The following is an 18280-nucleotide window of genomic DNA, read 5'->3' on the forward strand; positions in this document are numbered from 1 at the left end:
TTAGTACACTTGGGGTATCTGTAAGCTATTGAAAAGCTCTTCAAGTATCACCAGGCAAACCGCATGAGTATAAGTTCAAGGGGAGATATAGGATGATAGTGATATGTAATCCTGGGGTATTACATACTTATCAATCTATGCCTAGACCGCTACCTTTTACCGATATTCTTCGTACAGAACTAAGCCCAACTTTACTTGTAGGGAGTGTGTCATCGGCCACATTACCTCTGGTCAATTTGGACTAGATCCGGGCTGTCCTGATGGCTTCTCGCTTATTCCCCATGGGACGAGTTCAACTATGGGGGAAAGCTGACCCTAGCTAAAAGAAGAACGATTATTCTTCCCCTCCCCCCCCTTTCCTCCTAAGGCTCACTTACGCCACCACAAACTGTACTATACCAACCGGACTTCTAGGGCGGCTATGGGATGGGCAAAGCCGTAATACGAGGGTAGTACGAAATATCTATAACCCAGCTTTCTGTGGCCCTGGTTGGCTGACGTTACCTAGATCTGTTAGATCAACATAAAAAGTACTAGTTTGGGACCTTACACAGAATTGGGGCTGTCGTTAGCTGGCCATGTTTCCTCCGCTAGTTACCTATGGTAGACCTTGGAAACTAAAGACTATGCACGGCCTAGTACTTGGTCGACCTACATATACATCAGTGCTATCACGGCACGGATTAGATCCTTCGAGGGCTCAGCAGAAAAAGTCGCGTAAGACGAACAGCCACTTTCAACTAGTGCAATAAATGGCGGATAACTCTCCAACCGATCTATGCTGACATACGCATGTGTTATGTCATTTTCTATACCGAAGTGCAAAATGACAATGTTCACCGACGAATGTCACGTATACACACGAGGCTCCCGGTATTCTCTGACCGAGGATACTTTGTTAAAGAAATGCTTGTCTCGGAATATTTCCTGGCTTGCCTGTTTCACGTCCCGTTCCACTTGAGAGCTTTCGGACCCTCATGATATCTGTTGTATAATTGGTACTATTATCTAGTACTTTAGTAGACTACCGCGTCTCTTTTAGCTACTGACTCTCCGTCCTAGTCTCCATGGCGCCTCCACCGAGGCCTGATAATAGCATGGAGCTGGCTGAGACTATTACTCAGTCAGGGAAAGACCAAACCCAATATCATGCGCAAGTAGATAGAAGACGGAAAAATAGGCAGGGCATCATCGAGAACCCCTTAGGTACGGTGATTCTGTATTGGGGTGCGTATTATATACCTTATTAATATAGCCTAGCCTACTTGACCGACGAGGAACTTCAACACGATGTTAATATATTCTGGAAGAATTGTTTATCGGCGGTCAACCGGGACGACCTGCTCCGAGCGGCTCGCGTAGCTCAAAATGCCCGCTCCTATGACGAGGTCGCTCGGTCTGAGGATCCTAGAGCCGGCTACCATCTTCCCGTACATCTTAGTGACGAAGAGAAGGTGGCGCTGAAGGCAGAGAAGGACGTTCTCTTCTCGCAACGGGGGATGTTTACCGTAATACTCACTGTGTCGCTAGCTGCCTTCCTCCAGGGATTTGTGCAGTCATCTATTAACGGGGCCTCGCTCTACGCAACTGAGTTTGGACTTCCTAACGTGACCTCAACGAGGACGAACTTTACTACCATTGCTGACGAAAACAGCCGTCCTCAGTTGGACGACTGGAAACTCGGGGCAACTAACGCCTCGCCGTTCTTCTTTGCTGCTCTTATGGGCTGCTGGCTGTCTCTGCCTCTCAATGATCGAATTGGTCGACGTGGCGCTATGGCCGTAGCTGCCTGTCTCATATTCGCCAGCTCGTTGGGCTCGGCGTGGTGCTCAGGCTGGCGGGAATTATTGCTGGTGCGTATAGTAAACGGCATTGGTAAGTGAATTGTTATATGTGCTGCAGGGTGTCTACGCGTATTTAAGACACACTTGCACACTTGGTAATGCTAGGCTAACATCCCATTCGGATAGGCATGGGAGTTAAAGCTTGCAGCACACCTATTCTTGCGGCGGAGACTGCAGTTGGTTTTTGGCGAGGGAGTTTTATTCTTGCTTGGCAATTATGGTAAGATGAGGATCGATCTAATGCCATACGATCGTATAATCTCATCCCAATTTAGGGTTGCCTTTGGAATAATGATCGGTTTCGCATTCAACCTAATCTTCTATACCGCACATACCGACAAGCTATCACTCCAGTTGATCTTGGGAGCACCATTCGTTCCAAGTATCTTCCTCATGATAGGGCTTTGGTTCTGTCCCGAAAGCCCTCGATATTATATGCGGCAGAGGACTTCTAGTTATAATCCTCAAAAGGCATATGATGTCTTGCTAAAACTCCGGAAAACAAAGGTGGGTAACGCTGGCGTTCATAAATACGGGAGGTATGACTAAATACTTATCCTATTTATTAATAGTTGCAAGCTCTCCGGGACACTTACTTGGTCTACAAGTCGGTCCAGCTTGAAGAATATTCGGATGATTCTAATGTAGGAAATCTAGGCGACGATGTTCCTCGGGGATTCGTCGCTCACATTAAGAACTACGCATCCCAATATAAAGAACTATTTGCCCAAAGACGACTGAGGAATGCTTTAATAAGTAGTTCCATAGTCGCTCTGGCTCAACAATTATGTGGGAGTAAGCATATTTACCTAGTATACACAGCCCCTATTTAAGATTGTTGGGAGGTAGTATTCGGTATCTATTAAGTCGTATATCGCTAACAATACCAAAACAGTTAATATATTAGCATTCTACTCAGGTAACTAATATGTATACTTCTATATCACGAGACAGTTCCTAAATAACTAATCGATCATACCAGGTACTTTGTTTAGCGGGGTGTTGGCAAATGGTAACGGCCCTCTTATGCCGATGGTCTACAGTTTAGGAATTGGTACGCTTCATAACGTCCCGTCATCGTAACTATCGATTTATAACCTAACCTCTCTTGCAGGGGCAGTAAACTTCGTTTTCGGTCTCCCGGCAATTCGGACTATAGACACGCTCGGCCGCCGCAAGTGGCTTGTACTAACATTGCCTGTTATGTGTTTACTTATGATGGCTGCTGCTCTGTCCTCCCTTATCACCAACCAGACTACCAGGGTCGGAATAATTGCTCTCTTCGTATTCTGTAAGAAAAAAAAAAAAAAACGCTGCCGGATAGATGCCTCTTAAGTTAACCAAATTTGATAGTATTTGCGGCGGCATACTCACCAGGGATGGGTTAGTTATCATCATATCCAAACACCCCTATTAAACGCTAAGAGTTTCCCAGGTCCGATTCCATTCACACTTGCTTCCGAAAGGTTAGTTTAATATGTCTATAGACGAGTGAATACATACTAATTAGATGATAGCTTCCCACTATCCCATCGTGAGGCCGTATGCAATACCATGAAACAACTATTAACCTCGATAACTCCTAATCTTTGACTCAGGGATGCGCATTCGCAATCATGATCAACCTCCTTTTCGCTGGACTTATCCAGATGTTCTTCCCCAGGTGCGTTTCATTCAAATTTATAAATATCTAAAGACCTCGCAGTCGGTAACCTCGCTCATGCATCAAGATAGTATTTACGCCAGCCTCCACGACGGCGGCTCTCTCGCCCTCTTCGCGGGTCTTAACCTGCTCGCCTTCGTACTCGTCTTCCTGTTCGTCGAGGAGACGAAGCGGCGCTCCTTAGAAGACCTAGACCTCGTGTTTGCGGTCCGCAAGCGCGATTTTGTTCGCCATCAAGTCACCAGGTATCTGCCTTGGTTCTTCCGTCGCTATGCGCTCGGTCGTACCGAGGATAAACCCTCGCTTTACGTGGATTTGATTTGGAACGGGCCGCGGACGCAGCCGCATTTCCCTCATGTCGACGAGGATGTGACGGAAGAACAGAGAGGTGGAGATGGAGGTGTACCTATGGGTAATGACTGGAACGGCTTCGCGTCGAATTCTGGCCAAGCTTATGGTGGCGAGGAGAACGTCTCGCCGTCTTCCCTTCGCCGACCGTCGGGACTTATAATTCCGGATTATACGGCTAGGATTTCGGAAGACTCGGATGATTCGGCACATAGGTGAAATGAGATGACCGAGCAATATTTTCTTTTGGGGAGGGGATATTGATAGGGCGGTTGATCTAAGAGTATTAACATTGGAATCTAACGAAATTTATGAAATAAACTCAATAATTAGGAAATATTTCAGAGAAATCCCATCAACCATGATATCAATTACTGGGCAGAATCTCTCTAATGCCCACTATAGTGTCGCTTCTTATCTAGTATAGCGTAGACGCTTACCCCTATACAGCCACCCGAATGAAATGAACACCCAAAAATGAAGATGAGATTTCATGTTAAATATAATGCAATATGTGGATATGGTATTGTGTCTTATGCTTCATTGTCTCGACGTAATCCTACTGCTGGCTCTTTACTATACCAAGTAAAATACTCATAAAATCCGTCTGCTCGTCCAAGCGCCCACCCCCAATTCCCATCCCATACGCCAAACGTCCCAACGCTTAAAACATGATGTTCGTTACCGATACTCCTGACGCGCGATATGCTAAATCCTGTATAACGCAGTCAAGTAACTCGCTTGCTTGGCCTCTTCCCAGGAAAAAAAGTAATGACAGTGACAAAAAATATCAAAACCGCCCGTCTGTAATGTCATTGAAAATATCCCTTGTGATAAGGTTTCCTCGTAGGAGCGCCCTCTCCGTGATCTTGCCTTTCTTGGCTCGGCTCTCTGAGTGTTGGAATTGGTTCTCTTTCCCGTCGAGAGCATGAGAGGCACGACCGCCAACGAAGCCCTTCTTCGGTACTTTCTTTGTCGGAGAAGAACGTTGTTTCTGCGGACTCGTAAGATCTATAACGCCACCTCCAGTCGCTGTAATCTGTGTACCTGCGCCCGACTCGTCGAAGAAGTGGCTCTCGAGCGCGTCGGCAGGTAAATCATACACCCAGTCGCGACTTTCCATAAGCTTAATGAAACGGCTCAACATCTCTTGGTCTCCTGCGCCCTTTAGCGTGCCACGACTCCCTACGACGAGTAACTTAGTTTTTGCGCGCGTGAATGCGACGTTGATACGTCGCCAATCCTTCAGTAGGTCACCGATGTTGGAGCTCTCGTTGCTGCGCACTAGGCTTAAAATCACTACTTCTTTGTCACGCCCTTGAAACCGGTCCGCTGTATGTAATTCAATGCTACTACCGTGTGCCCGTAGCCCGTGCTTTAGTAACGAGAGCTGAGACCGGTAGTGTGTCATGACACCGATCTCGGCTGCTGGTACACCGGTTGCTAGCAGGGCGTCGACCAGCTGCACCACAACGCGCGCTTCTGTGGGATTGACGATACGATTGCCTTTAGCCTCCTCGCGTGACGAGGGTAGGAAGTCTGTGTTGATGAAGCGGACCCTAGCCTCAGGATCCAGAAGGTTGCGCAGCCAGCAACTGTCATTAGTCCATGCGGTACAGAAGGACCGCGGTGTACCGGGACGCATTATGGTGTCTGCATTATGGTGTTTTTGCCGTAAGTTCTCTATGTGAGGTATGTCAAGTTTCTGGTGACGAAGTTCTTCCGTACCGCACTTGAGCCGACCTTCGTAAATGAGGGTGTTGCTGAGTGTCATAATATCTTCACACATGCGATACTGGTGCTCGAGATTCACCACCGAGTCTGGATGTGTGTCCGAAAGCAGTTTAAAGAGGCTGACATCCAAGCCGCCGACACGAGCCTCCTCATTCTGTACTAGAGGGGGTAACTGATTATGATCTCCAACCAGGACGAATGTACGTGCCATGCGGATTGGTCCTAGGCATATAGGTAATGTAATCTGGGATGCTTCGTCGACAATGCAGTAGTCGAATGTTCGTTCACTGAATACCGGGTGATTGACTCCTAAACAAGTTGTCGCTAGGATTGGTGTTTCGTGCCAAGCGCTTCGGATCTCCTCGAAGCTAGTCATTGGCTGTCCGGCGAGGATAGCGAAGTCTTGCACATCAGGATGAACTTTTGCTGGTGCTCCGAGTCGTAGAACAGGCATCTTGTCATCCTTTAACTTGAGCAAAATATTGTCTACGGCGGAATGCGTATACGAGGTTAGGAGGACACTTTTGCCTTGGCCAACTAACGCGCGAATGATATGAGCAATCGTAGTAGTCTTGCCGGTGCCGGGCATCCCCAAGACGAGTGCGTAGTCATTGGCGCCCATAACCTTCTCAATAGCCTTCTTTTGGTCAATATTCAAGCTCGCTTGGTCAGCAACTGTGTATTGTGTTGTTGATGCTTTAAACGTCGGTGGAGCGAGGTCAACTACGAGACGTCGAATTTCCCTTGATCCAAATACCCCATCCGCCATTATTTGAACTAGGTTGTTCCGGACAGTCGCCATGCCGCTGCTGAACTCATCCTTATCAAGCCGGTATTTAAGAGGTGCTTCTTTAATCTTACCCTGAGATTGAGCAGGAGTTGCTCCTTCAGGTGCTACCTCCATAATACTAGCGAAAACTTGATTATTTGATTCATCGAACCCTGGCCGACGTACACGAGCGTTGTGAAGTCGACGGTCCACTGCGACACATATCTTTTGCTTCCGCACCGATGTAACGTATCCAATTGCTAAAGCAAAGTGACCCTGCTCGTCAGACACAACAATCGGTTCTCCTACCGCGAGCTGAGAGTCTAGAAAAGAGAAACCGGAAGCGGGACTCTCTTTGATAAACGTATACCGGAAGCGGTTGATTCTTGGGTTGTTGGCATCCTCAAGAGCGGAACCCTCCTCGATGATAACGTTGGCAAAGCACCGCCCGAGCTTCTCCCTTTCTGTGCTTACCATGGTCCACAGCTCTCGGCGTAGTTTCTGACTCTCCTTTTCTTCTTTTGTTAATAAATCTTCCCATTTTAAGAAGAATTCTTGGTGGGTCGGAGTTAGGTGCCGAATAACTTCATCAAACTTGGACTTCATCCCACTCGTCTCGTGATCGCCATTGTCTGCAAGTTTATGGTATATAAAACAAGAGACCTTTGCGTAGCATTTATCGCACGTGTTTGTGCTTCGCTTCATGGGTGGAAGCTGGACGCTGCGCTCTCGAATATAGCAGGCGAGCTGATTTCGTTGCATAATCATATGGCGAAGCTCGTTACGGATTGTCGGGATTCGAATCGTCTGAGATGTTTCCATATAGTACAGAATACCATAAGCAATCTCAACATCGTAACGATCTGACAACAGAAGATTGTATAGGGATGTTTGCGCTTGGTGGTTACTTGTAGCATTATGGCCCGTCTTCACTTCGAAAGGTACCGTTAAGGTACGTCTTTGAGTGCCATCTTTCATCGTTATCTGGACCGTGGCATCAATGTTACCCTTCAGCCCGTACATTGGAGACCAAACGTGCTCTTCAACGTCGAGGAGCTTCGTAACACACATATTTGCCTTCTCACCGTTTCGACCTTGTACAACAGCATCGGGCTAGTAGATCAGTAAAACTTGCCCTTAAAATTGGATAATTGGAAAGCATACCTTTGGGAAACGAGTTACAAATGCCGATGCCCAACTTCTCAACTCCGGCATTTTTGACCTAAGATGTTCGCGGGCATCGCTAATAGAAACCTTGATCGTATATAGATCTTCCACGTGCTTTTCTGTAATATCACAAATCACACCGTCTAGGAATTGCGGGGTCCATTTGTTGGACATAAGCGCTTCCTGGAAGATCTCATGTAGTAAAGTTCCGTATACTAGAGGTGGAGTCTTGTCACTAGAGGCCCTGACACGATCCTGGAGGACAGCTCGGCGCATGCAGGTAAAGCTGTCTGCTACAACCGTGGCTGATATTAGTTGATCAGGGTGGAGGATAAGGATATTCTGGGAGTTATCTATGATGCATTGCCTAGTAGGTTCAAACTGGCCGATTATATGGACGTAGGACTTCGGACTTGCAGAAGTATCTACCCAATCACCTCGAAGATGAACAGTTTTCATAATATTACTTCGGTCGACTTGGACAAATAGAATCTAAAAGGGTTAGTTATATTACCAGGAGGGCCACTTGCATGGATACTTACCTTTTCTATTGACTCACGTCCATAGTCATCGACATACTGGCCTTCAAGAACCTTTGTTACTAGGTATCTCTGAATTGTCTTGGGCTTATTGGCTACCTACAGATATTCTTAGCAACCAAATTCAATTCGCCCCTATTATCGCCCACGTACAGGTAACGATCCATCCATCTGCTTAGAGGAGGCGGATTGCGTAGCAGCCATTTCAGCAGCGTCGAAATCAAAATCGCCCCCAAAATCATCTCCGTAAATGTCCTCAGCAAGGTCAGATGTAGGGGTTGGGTTTTCCTGTGCAGCAATACCAGGCTGGGGTATTGTATGGGTTTCGTCAATTTGTGTTATCAAGTCTTCAGCGGCAGCAATTATGTCGTCGTCCATATCATTGAACTCATCGTCGAATGACTCAGACTCTCGGCTGGGCTGCTGATCCCGAGCTTGTCCAATATCTGCTAGTGGTATCGTTGATTCTTTTACGGGCTCCCCGCACGACTGTCCTATACTGGCACCGAGTTCCATAAGTGTATCATCATCAAAATCGTCGTCCCCGTAATCTGATGAATTGCCTACCAATGTTTCTTCTAGTTCCAACTTTTCTACTGTTGGTGTGCTTTTCGCAGAAAATATCGGAGGGGGAGGCCTCGAAGAAGTCTTTCGTCCGGTAGGCGAGCTGGGAATCTGGGCTACCGGCTGGGAAGACCTTTTTTTGCGCGAAGGGGACTCCAGCGCGTCTTGACGAGCCTGAATTGCTTTTGATCTGTTGATTTCCCCCGACACGCTTTGTAACAAGGCATTAACCATGGATGACTTCGAGCTACGACTCGGGCTCTCCTCGACATTGATTTCCACTGGCTTTGCGGCTTCTGTCCGTTCAACCCTTCGACGTTTGGGCCAGTTTTCCCCACAGCTGATAGCTCTTCGTAGTCCACCCTCGCCTGCTGTCCTTGACGGTCGAGGTGACGATGAGACCATAATTTGGGCCAATGTGGAATTCATAACCCCAAGCGGTGCGGCAGTCGTTGATCCATTAAGTGAGAATCGATCCCACAATTCCAGTGCAGGGTCGGCGTGAGGGGACTTAAGCGCTCGCGATAATTTTTCGACGTTGACGGCTGGGATACGAGGCTTCGAGTGGGACGCGGGTGACGATACAGGCGACGAACTCCGCGCTCGCTTCTTCCCTCTCTTACCTGGCATTACTGGGGACAGCTTTAGCCGGTGCTGTATATCTTCTTTTGTATCCCAGCCAATCTTCTCATTAGGGGAACCCTCCTCTTCCTCCTCGGCTTCGACCGTTCCAACAAGATCCTGCCATACTAGTCGATTCACGGGTGTAGTCGCACTTTCTTTAGGTGCGGGGAGGCTGACCATCTCCTCAACTTGAATTCCTGAGTTAGTGCCAGCGTTCGAAGCTGTTTCGACGCAAACGGTAGATACGTCGGCCTCTTGGCCATTGGTTTTGGTAAGATTCGAACGTTTGAAGGCATTGAGCTTATTCTTGGTAACTTCGGAGATGGGCTGAAGTGGCTTAGAGACTGGATTCCGCGTGGTTCGAGTAGCAGTTGAATGGCTTACGGTTGAATGGCTTCTAGTTTTGCTCCATGGCTGGCGGGTCTATAAAATCCAGTCAGGCCTTTATTAAATGGATTATATTTATAAATATTATAAAAGTGTCGACATACTTTGGAAGAGCCATTCTGTTCCGAGAAGGATTTCTGGAGGGGCATGGTGGTAATATTTTGGTGGATTTTATGTGATCATAATTCGTCTTTAATAGATCTTAGTCCAATGGTCAATGGTTAATGGTAATAAATAGGGAGGGAATGGGTGAATGACAAAAAATTGGATATTAGCAGTAGAGAATAAGGTCCTAGCTTCGAGGGTTAAAGTCCTTTGTATAGCGAATTGGAGGGGTGCGAGAAGTTGAATAGCGAAGCAATGAATTGGTTTGAATTGAATTGGATTGGATAAGACGCGTCTCCAAAGCGCGTCGCGATGGAAATTGGAACTTTGAAACCCTGCACATAATAATGGAACAGCCACGGATTTAGTTGCTCCACTAGGTACCTGACCTTAATATCTGTGGCTAAGGTAAGTGTAATGTGGGCCAATGACGTTGATTTCATACCTCATTAGGTACAGATCCGTACCTAGGTACCTACATATAGGCAAATAGTATGTACATAATACCAATGTGGCCCAAGCTCCTAAGCTTAGGTACATTACTTTTCCCCACCAAATACAGTTTGCCTTTACTTTCACTCTCATGATTCTCAACTTCAATAATTCAAGACACTGAGGTCAGATGACAGACTCGCTCGGGTAGGCCGACAACCAACATAAAGTCTGAAAGACTTAAATACGGCGGCAAAATGTCGTCTAATAATGACATTGACCCTTCTTTCGATGATAGCTCACCGTCGGACCTCACTACCAACCCTCCTTGGCCACTCCTAAGTCGGGTTCAACAGACTCAAATCGAAAGGAAGTACTTTGAGGATGGTGCAACTATACATTTCGAAAGACTGCCCAGCTTACAGTTCTGGGCGCCCTTTTTTCTCATGAAGGAATCTTTTCGTGTCGTCTACGTTACAAACAAGGCTGTTCAAGCGTCTAAGCTTTCCCAGCGCCGCTTGACTGCTGACGAAATTAACGCTACCAGTGAGGCTGCCGCCAATTCAGCCCGATTCCTTCCTTGGATCCATCCTATTTCCTTGATAATTACTTCTTCTATATGTTGGAGGACGAGACAATCCTTCAAGTTTCCTCTCTACCAGCCAAAGAAAGGGAAATTTAGTCCTTTTGCCTTTCCCACTAAACGTCTTCCCATTTTTACGGGCATTAAGGCGGTCTTCGCCTGGCATGCTTTTCGGTTCCTTTGCTATTTCCCTTTGACCCTAATCGGATCCCTTATTTTCTTTACCTCTGTAGCAGAATCATCATATGACGCGCGCTTAACCAGGGACCCGCGCCTAAAGGACTGGCTCGCAGATGTGAGAAGAAAGAATCTTAACAGGCTTGCTCGTATGCAGCGCGAGAACCAAGGACCACAGCGAAGCTTTCCAGTACTTCCGGATCCCGATTCTGGGTCTTCCCAAGGGGTTCCTACTTCTCAATCTCCACGTGATAAATATTCTTCAGAGTCGGGAAATGAAGTACCCCGAGAATATGGACATGATACCTTTACTGGTCAATCAGAAAGTAGCTCCGATGGATTAGCCTCGGAAGCCAGCAGGAGTCCGTCAACGTCCTCCTCTCAATCCTATTGGGGCAAAGGAACCCAGTCCCAAGCGCTACCGAGTAAATCCCAGGACACAGCATACTCGGGTTCTAGTTCGCGACAATCAGAAGATGACTCGGATCTGTTCGATGATGACGATGCTTCGCCAGTCCCAGTCACATTAAGAAAGGCAGAAGCGCAGCAAACTCGTGGCGGACAGGGTGGCTCTTCTTGGGATCGTATTAGACAGCAGTCACAATCCGGTAGTGCTCAGTGGGCTCGGGGAGATTCATCCGGTCAGGAAAGAGGCTGGGGTCGACTGCGGCAGGATAGGACGCAAAATTCCCGGGATAGTCAGCCAAAGACAGAGGGCTTCGCATACACAAAGCAAGACGAGGACAAAGAAAATAAGACTTATGAAAAGGAGCAGGCTCAGAAAGAATTTGATGCCTTACTGGAAGCCGAGAGACGTGGTGGGTCGAACAGAGGGTAGGATGGGGAACATGGGCCAATAGCAGAAACGAAAGACCTTTGTAATGCTAGGAACACAGGTATGTCAGAAAAGAAATGAACAATTTTGATATGTTATGAATATTATGGTCTTTCACGATACACGCCTATCTTGAGCTACTAATTTCATATTTCGAAATTCCGCAACGACCTATATAATATCAATCAAATATATTTCTTACCCCCCGCCCCCGCCCCCCAAAATATATCCTTGGGGGGGGAACCAAGGCTACTTGAGAATTTGGTGTATTGGTAGGTTCGGTACTTAGGTACATATCCGTATTCTTCGCTCCCCCCTTTTTCTTTCCCCACTTTTATACCATTCACCCAAAGATAATAAATCGTAGTCACCATAGTAATACCGTTTCGAAATGCACTGCTTATAGTTATAAGGATTCGCCAATGTATTTCGGTATATTTACGATGTATAAATGTAAAAATTATAGTTTCGAATTATCAGGTATCTCAGGTAGATAAGTTCATAGGTCTATGCTAAACTGTATTGTTTTCCTATTGTTAGACCATCTCACCAGCTCCTTAATGTTTAATAGTAGGTACCTAGGTACGTTACACTTTTGTAATTCTCATACCTGCTCTTATTGTTCTCAAATAACTTCTTTCGGCTAGCTTTTACCTAGTCAAAGAGATAACTATGCCATTGAATTAAAGACATAACACCATTTCTTTGCACTCTACATGTAGGAACAATTCTTATATCACTAATATGAAATTGTATAAGTAGTCCTATCCCATAACCATAGATATTCCAGAGAATATCCAACAGTAACAGCGAAACAAGCAAACTGACTGCAAATCGCCCGTTGATTCGGGTAAATTCCGCAAGTAACCCTAAGATTAATTCTAGAAGTTAACTCAAACATTTAGGTTAGATACGCATTGAAGCAGCTTTGCATTCAAGCTTGATCCGCGAACTCTTTACGCCAATATCTTTTCGATACCAGGTAATATCAAATCGATCAGAATCGCCAGTACTTCCTCGATTCTTGAAAGAATCCGATCAACGGTAAACCCTATTTTTTAAACACTATTCAATCTTCTTATTAGTCCTACTATAACGCTCTTGATAACATTCACCTACCTTTAAGATGTGTCAGCAGTGGTTACTGAAGTACAAGTCTTGTGGACATTTCGATAAAGACGAAGAACGTGTTTATTGCGAAGATTTCGACTCCGCCTTTCCCGATCTCTGTCTACGGCTTTTCGGGCCCGATATCATCCGAGAATGTGCCCCCGGAGATGGTGAATGTTGTAGGTGCTCCGGGCGTAGATTCTTAGATGCCCAATGGAAGCGCACCATAAGCACAGAAATGGATGAGACGCGAGTGGCCTTCGTTATTGCGAGAGATTGTCTTTTCTCGTTCGATTTCGTAACAGTGCTGGATCTACAAAGAGCCCAGGACTTGTTAACTTATGTATACCTTTCCCAGGGTATCATAATGAATGTACGAATGATACTGAAGACATTTGGCTACAATAATCCGGAGCTTGAGGCCGAGTTTAATATAGATAACCAACATCCGTGGAACATGGATCCTCCGCCTACTCCAACGCTGAAATATGTGTCCCAATATATACCTACTCCAACACTAGACAGTACGGTCCTATTCGGAACGGTCGTAGCCACACCCGCCCAGATGCCGGAGGAGAAACTAGAATAGTTATGGCACGCCTTTTAGTTATGCGCAAACTCCTTAGTTTATAAGAACGCCGGGAATAAGACCACATAGATAGGATCGGATTGCCTAAAGATGTATAGGGGTAAAGAGGCCTACCTAAGAATAATGGATGTGTATTCATGCTCATGACATGAATTCTCATATAATATGCATGCTTTCCTGTTCAATTCCATTGAGTGTTGTTTACAACGATGATAACGGTAGCAGGCTGCCGCTATACATTGGGTTTAGTAATGCCATGAAAAGGGGAATAGTGATAGAATAGCATCTAAGTAGAAACCGATTACGAAATATATATCTTTAACTATCTCATTTCACATATCCTCTGTAATAAGCACTTGTAAATTGAAGAAAATTGCAATAGCTTTGTTGTCACGGATTGAAAAAGATGGCATAAAGGAGTTAACATCCCTCAGGCCATTCCCTCAATTATAATCAGTTTCTATGCCTAAGAGATCTACTTCCAGGGGAGAATATAAAAAAGTTGACCTCCTAGCAGACTCGTTAAGACATGTATCGGGGTTCTTAGCTTGCAAATCTAAAGTCGAGTCTCTTGCTTCCTTCATCTTTTGTATTTTCGCGGTACTCATTTTGCTCCTATAAATCATTAGAACCATAATAAGCTGGAGTTACTTGGAATACGACTTACATCTGGGCTCGTTGCGTCCCATATCCTATCTCTGCGCTTATTCTCGAATACGTAGTATAGCTTTACGGCTATATATATGAAAATATTCAAACAGTTAATTCCAATAAGTACTCTATTTCCACGATGGTCTAGAAAGCGTAAGCTATTGTATTGCCAACTCATGTATTAAGTAATCTAAGGGCATAGACTTACAGAGTGGCTTGTCGTCGTCACGATAAATATTTGCACTCATAATAGCCTGAAGCTGAACACAAATGCTTTGCAATATTAGCCTCTTAGTTATTTTTTTTTGACAAGTTAAGACTAACTTATATGCTGCAGCAGAGACTGTTCTGGTGCGGACAGTGTTGGAGTTGCGACTACTCCAACCAACTTGCATGGCGTGTGCTTCAAAGGATTTAGCAAAAAGGCCTTAGTATCTATAGCTAGATGGTCTTACGCGATGGATGTGCTAGTAGGACGGTTACAAGTGCGTACGAGCCCCAACGTGAGGTGTGTTCTGGTAGTAAAGCCAACGCCACTACGCATGGGAGAGTCCAAAACTCTACAAGAAGGCCAAGTAGGGCACGCTGGTTGATAACTTCGGATAGGTAGGTCAATACCAACATCTGAAATACGTTAGCTCGAAGATGTAGCTCAAGTATGGTCACTCTCATGGGGTCCTTACGTTGGCAGTTGATATTACCGTCGCCGGGATGGTCAGGAGATTTGTATTAAAAGTATCGAATCCTAGGGCCCGAAGAGTCAACGTTAAGTATTGCCCAGGAGGACCAGATGGAATGCTGAAAGTTAGCCCAATGATATATATCGGCCAAAGATGATAGTCGGCCAAGGATTTCCATAACATCTTAAAGGTAATGCCTTGCCTGTTATGCATATCTCCTTTTGATGGATCATCTCGCAAAATTCGGTTTACGAGGATCTTTTCTTCTCGTTCGGTAAACCAACCATTGGGACGGTACCAAGCCTTAGTTTGGGTTGGAGATGGCGCCATCATGAACCAAGACCATATACCGATAGCAAAAGTCAAGATGCCCTCGATTAGGAATCTAGATAACGTGTCAATGTTATGCTCGCATCGTAGATGATATATTGTCTTACAGCCAGCGCCAGCCTTCGTAGCCATGGTAGCCTCTAAGTCGTAGAAGACCGTATGCAAGCAAGGGTGCGATCACATCTGTCAACTGATTCGCCATCCAGAATAAGGCTAAGCGAAAGGGAAGCTCCGCTCCTTTGAAGAAATAAGACTATACAGATAATATAAGTGCTTAAGTCTTCTTGTACCTGTCACTAGTAACATACCATATAGAGAATCAGGTCAGGAATGAAACCACCTTGTAAGAGACCTAGGAGGGCACGGCAAGCCAGGAACGATGAGCGGCCCCGAAGCCAAAACTGAGAACCAGCCACAATGCTCCATAATACCATTTGGATTGGAATCTAGAAAAAATGTGAATAGAGTGTCTTAGGTAGATACGATATATAGGATACTTCATACCCAACGGTCAGGACCTGCGGAATATTAGTTATTAAGCCCAACATTTATGGATAGCGAACCCAATAAATAACGTACCAATTTTCTTACTAACCAGCTGCGAAGGCAATTCGGCAAGCAAGAAAGATACCAAGCGTACTGTGTTCCCATAATTGTAATCTAAAGAAGTGAAGAGTTAGATGTGGAGATAACCCCCGGTTTATGTATCTATATCTTACCATTTGTCGTGAAGCCCATGTCATCCAAGAAATTGTCAGTGTTAGCTTGACCAAGATTACTCCTATCCAGGTCCAGGGCGAAGAAAGCAATACAAGCCCACGCGGTGACCTTCCAGTCAATCTTCTTAACAAGTTTCTAAACATATAACGATAAGTAGGTGTTGACTTTTGCTGGAACAGGATCGTTATACTTCTTCTTCCCCCCATGTCCACTTAAAAGACGGGTCGAACCGATGAAGATTCTCATACTTAGCGCTCGGCTTGAATTGCTCAGCTTTCACTGGATCGTCAAATACAGATGGCTGCGTAGCGATGTCTTCAGGCCTGTGCTTCTTGACCTTGCTCCTGAAGAGACTGAGTAGTGGGTTCTTAGAGGGAGTGTGTTCTGCTACTGTGGTTTCGGCGGTCTCCTTCGACGGCGATTTTTCTTGATCCGATTCATTGAGTCCATCTCTGGAAGAGCTGGCTGTGTTTGAAATAGCGTCAATAGTGACTCCATCGTTTTTGGTTGCCATATCGTCGCTCAGGGCCAATTAAGCCAATGGAATTGATTCTCATGAGCTATCTCCCCTAAGCCAAAAATATGAAGATCTAGGAGCCATCTTATCTATCGCCGATTTCGTCGCCAGCATTGAGAATCGTCATTTTGGCTGTACTTGCACGATTATCCTAGCTTATACTACTGTAACCCACTGTTCGCTTTCTGTATACTTCCCCGTCGTGGGTTATAGGAGCCATCGATGGTAACATCCCCACGGTACGTGACGAAATAAAATAATCATAGACGGCCGACTGAGCAACCACGTTCGATGTATTTCAAATTAACTGGATGTAGGGTAGTAGATTTGTCTTGGCTGTCTTTGACGTGCTCACTTAGTTGGAGATACCTCCATCGCTGGGATCGCATCATATGGAGAATAGATGAGGAATATGCGGGGGTCAAACATGGTATCAGATAACGCGGTCGAGGCCAATATCAAAGCAAGATATATAGTCGACGCGTTAACCATCTGACGAGAGGATTGTGCAAGTCGATTTATTAAACCGCATTCATAATGGCGCCCTCAGTCGCAGACGTATTACCAAGCGTATCCGAGCTAAAGGGGAGGGCAGAGCAGAAGCTTAACAAGGCTTACGATGCAGCACAACACGCTTCAGTAAGGGATTGTATTGAAATATGGCCATAAATATGAGCTAAATCATTGAAAAGTACAAGTACACTAGCTACTTGCCTGTGTACGATGAATCAACAACGTTCCCTCCAACGGAGCCCTTCGAGTTCGTCGACCGGGGTCTCCTAGCGGACAAAGCCAAACCTCATCTACTCGGGCTCAAAGACCCAAATGTTGTCGTTACCAAGCTTACTCCTCGTGTCGGCACTGAGATCACTGGCTTGCAGCTGTCCGAGTTAACAGATGAGCAGAAGAATGAATTGGCTTTGCTAATTGCCGAAAGGGGTGTCGTAGTGTTCCGCGGCCAGAACTTCAAGGACATTGGCGTCCAGAAACAGAAGGAGTTTGGCCAGTACTTTGGTCGTCTACATGTTCACGTAAGTATTACATACTTCTGTACTCCTACGTGCTAGTATTTAACGTCGTATAGCCCGTCGGAGCTCACGTCGATGGGGCCATTGAGTTCCACAATATCTACCTTGGACCAGACAACCTGTACAGAGCCCAACGCCGCTTGGAGCGCTTAACTACCACCGGGTATCACTCGGACGTCTCATATGAACACCAACCTCCTGGAATCACGCTTCTTACGCTGCTGGCGGTGCCCTCTACCGGTGGTGATACTGCATGGACATCTCAGGTCGTAGCGTACGAGAGGCTTTCCGAGCCGATCAAGGCATTGCTAGAGGGCCTACGGGCTGAACACAGCGGATTTCCACAAGCCGATGGTGCACGTCGCGACGGCAAATTCGTCCGTCGCGAACCTGTTAAGTCGGACCACCCGATTGTAAGGGTACATCCAGTAAGTATAAAATTTCCTTCCTTAAATTGTAGATAAATAAATCTAACCTTCCTTTCCTAGGTCACTGGCCAGAAAGCACTCTTTATAAACCCGGGGTTTACGAAGAAGATCATAGGCCTGAAAACCGAGGAGTCTGACGCGATTCTCCAGTTCCTCTTCAAGGTTAGTTTCTCCCAGTAGTTATACGTTGACTTCGCTTTGGGTATTATCTAACTATATTATTCCATAGCATATCTCCCAGAGTGCGGATATCCAAGTCCGCGTGAAGTGGGACGACCAGACTGTGTCGCTCTGGGATAATAGAGTTACAGCTCACACTGCTATCTCCGACTACGATGTACATAACGAGGAAGAAGGCTTGCGTCACGGATTCCGCATCACTACCCTTGCCGAACGTCCGGTAGGAGTTAACGGGTTAGAGACGGTTTGGTAGAATTGATGCTTTAGCATAACTAG

The 18280-nt window shown here is 45.9% G+C and overlaps 3 protein-coding genes across 3 annotated transcripts; 2 read left to right on the top strand and 1 right to left on the bottom strand.

Annotated features, from left to right (window-relative positions):
• Positions 1 to 1067: 1067 nt before the first annotated feature.
• On the top strand, positions 1068 to 4074 carry GL218_07380 (putative polyol transporter 1; the record flags this gene model as incomplete). The annotated part of the gene is made up of 12 exons (XM_033584132.1): positions 1068 to 1206; positions 1261 to 1875; positions 1971 to 2064; positions 2120 to 2351; positions 2417 to 2639; positions 2827 to 2898; positions 2959 to 3135; positions 3198 to 3227; positions 3280 to 3310; positions 3362 to 3386; positions 3443 to 3507; positions 3579 to 4074. 12 exons carry the CDS (start codon positions 1068 to 1070, stop codon positions 4072 to 4074), a joined length of 2199 nt encoding a protein of 732 aa, XP_033432371.1.
• Positions 4075 to 4645: 571 nt separating this feature from the next.
• Positions 4646 to 9788, bottom strand: GL218_07381 (DNA replication ATP-dependent helicase/nuclease DNA2; the record flags this gene model as incomplete). The annotated part of the gene is made up of 5 exons (XM_033584133.1): positions 4646 to 7471; positions 7523 to 8017; positions 8068 to 8163; positions 8218 to 9675; positions 9744 to 9788. 5 exons carry the CDS (start codon positions 9786 to 9788, stop codon positions 4646 to 4648), a joined length of 4920 nt encoding a protein of 1639 aa, XP_033432372.1.
• Positions 9789 to 16905: 7117 nt separating this feature from the next.
• On the top strand, positions 16906 to 18257 carry GL218_07382 (Alpha-ketoglutarate-dependent sulfonate dioxygenase; the record flags this gene model as incomplete). Its single annotated transcript, XM_033584134.1, has 5 exons — positions 16906 to 17007; positions 17061 to 17399; positions 17453 to 17824; positions 17885 to 17986; positions 18054 to 18257. 5 exons carry the CDS (start codon positions 16906 to 16908, stop codon positions 18255 to 18257), a joined length of 1119 nt encoding a protein of 372 aa, XP_033432369.1.
• Between the last annotated feature and the right edge of the window lie 23 nt (positions 18258 to 18280).

Source organism: Daldinia childiae (genome assembly GCF_008694065.1).
Source record: "Daldinia childiae strain JS-1345 chromosome Unknown Scaffold9, whole genome shotgun sequence".
Classification (NCBI taxonomy): domain Eukaryota; kingdom Fungi; phylum Ascomycota; class Sordariomycetes; order Xylariales; family Hypoxylaceae; genus Daldinia; species Daldinia childiae.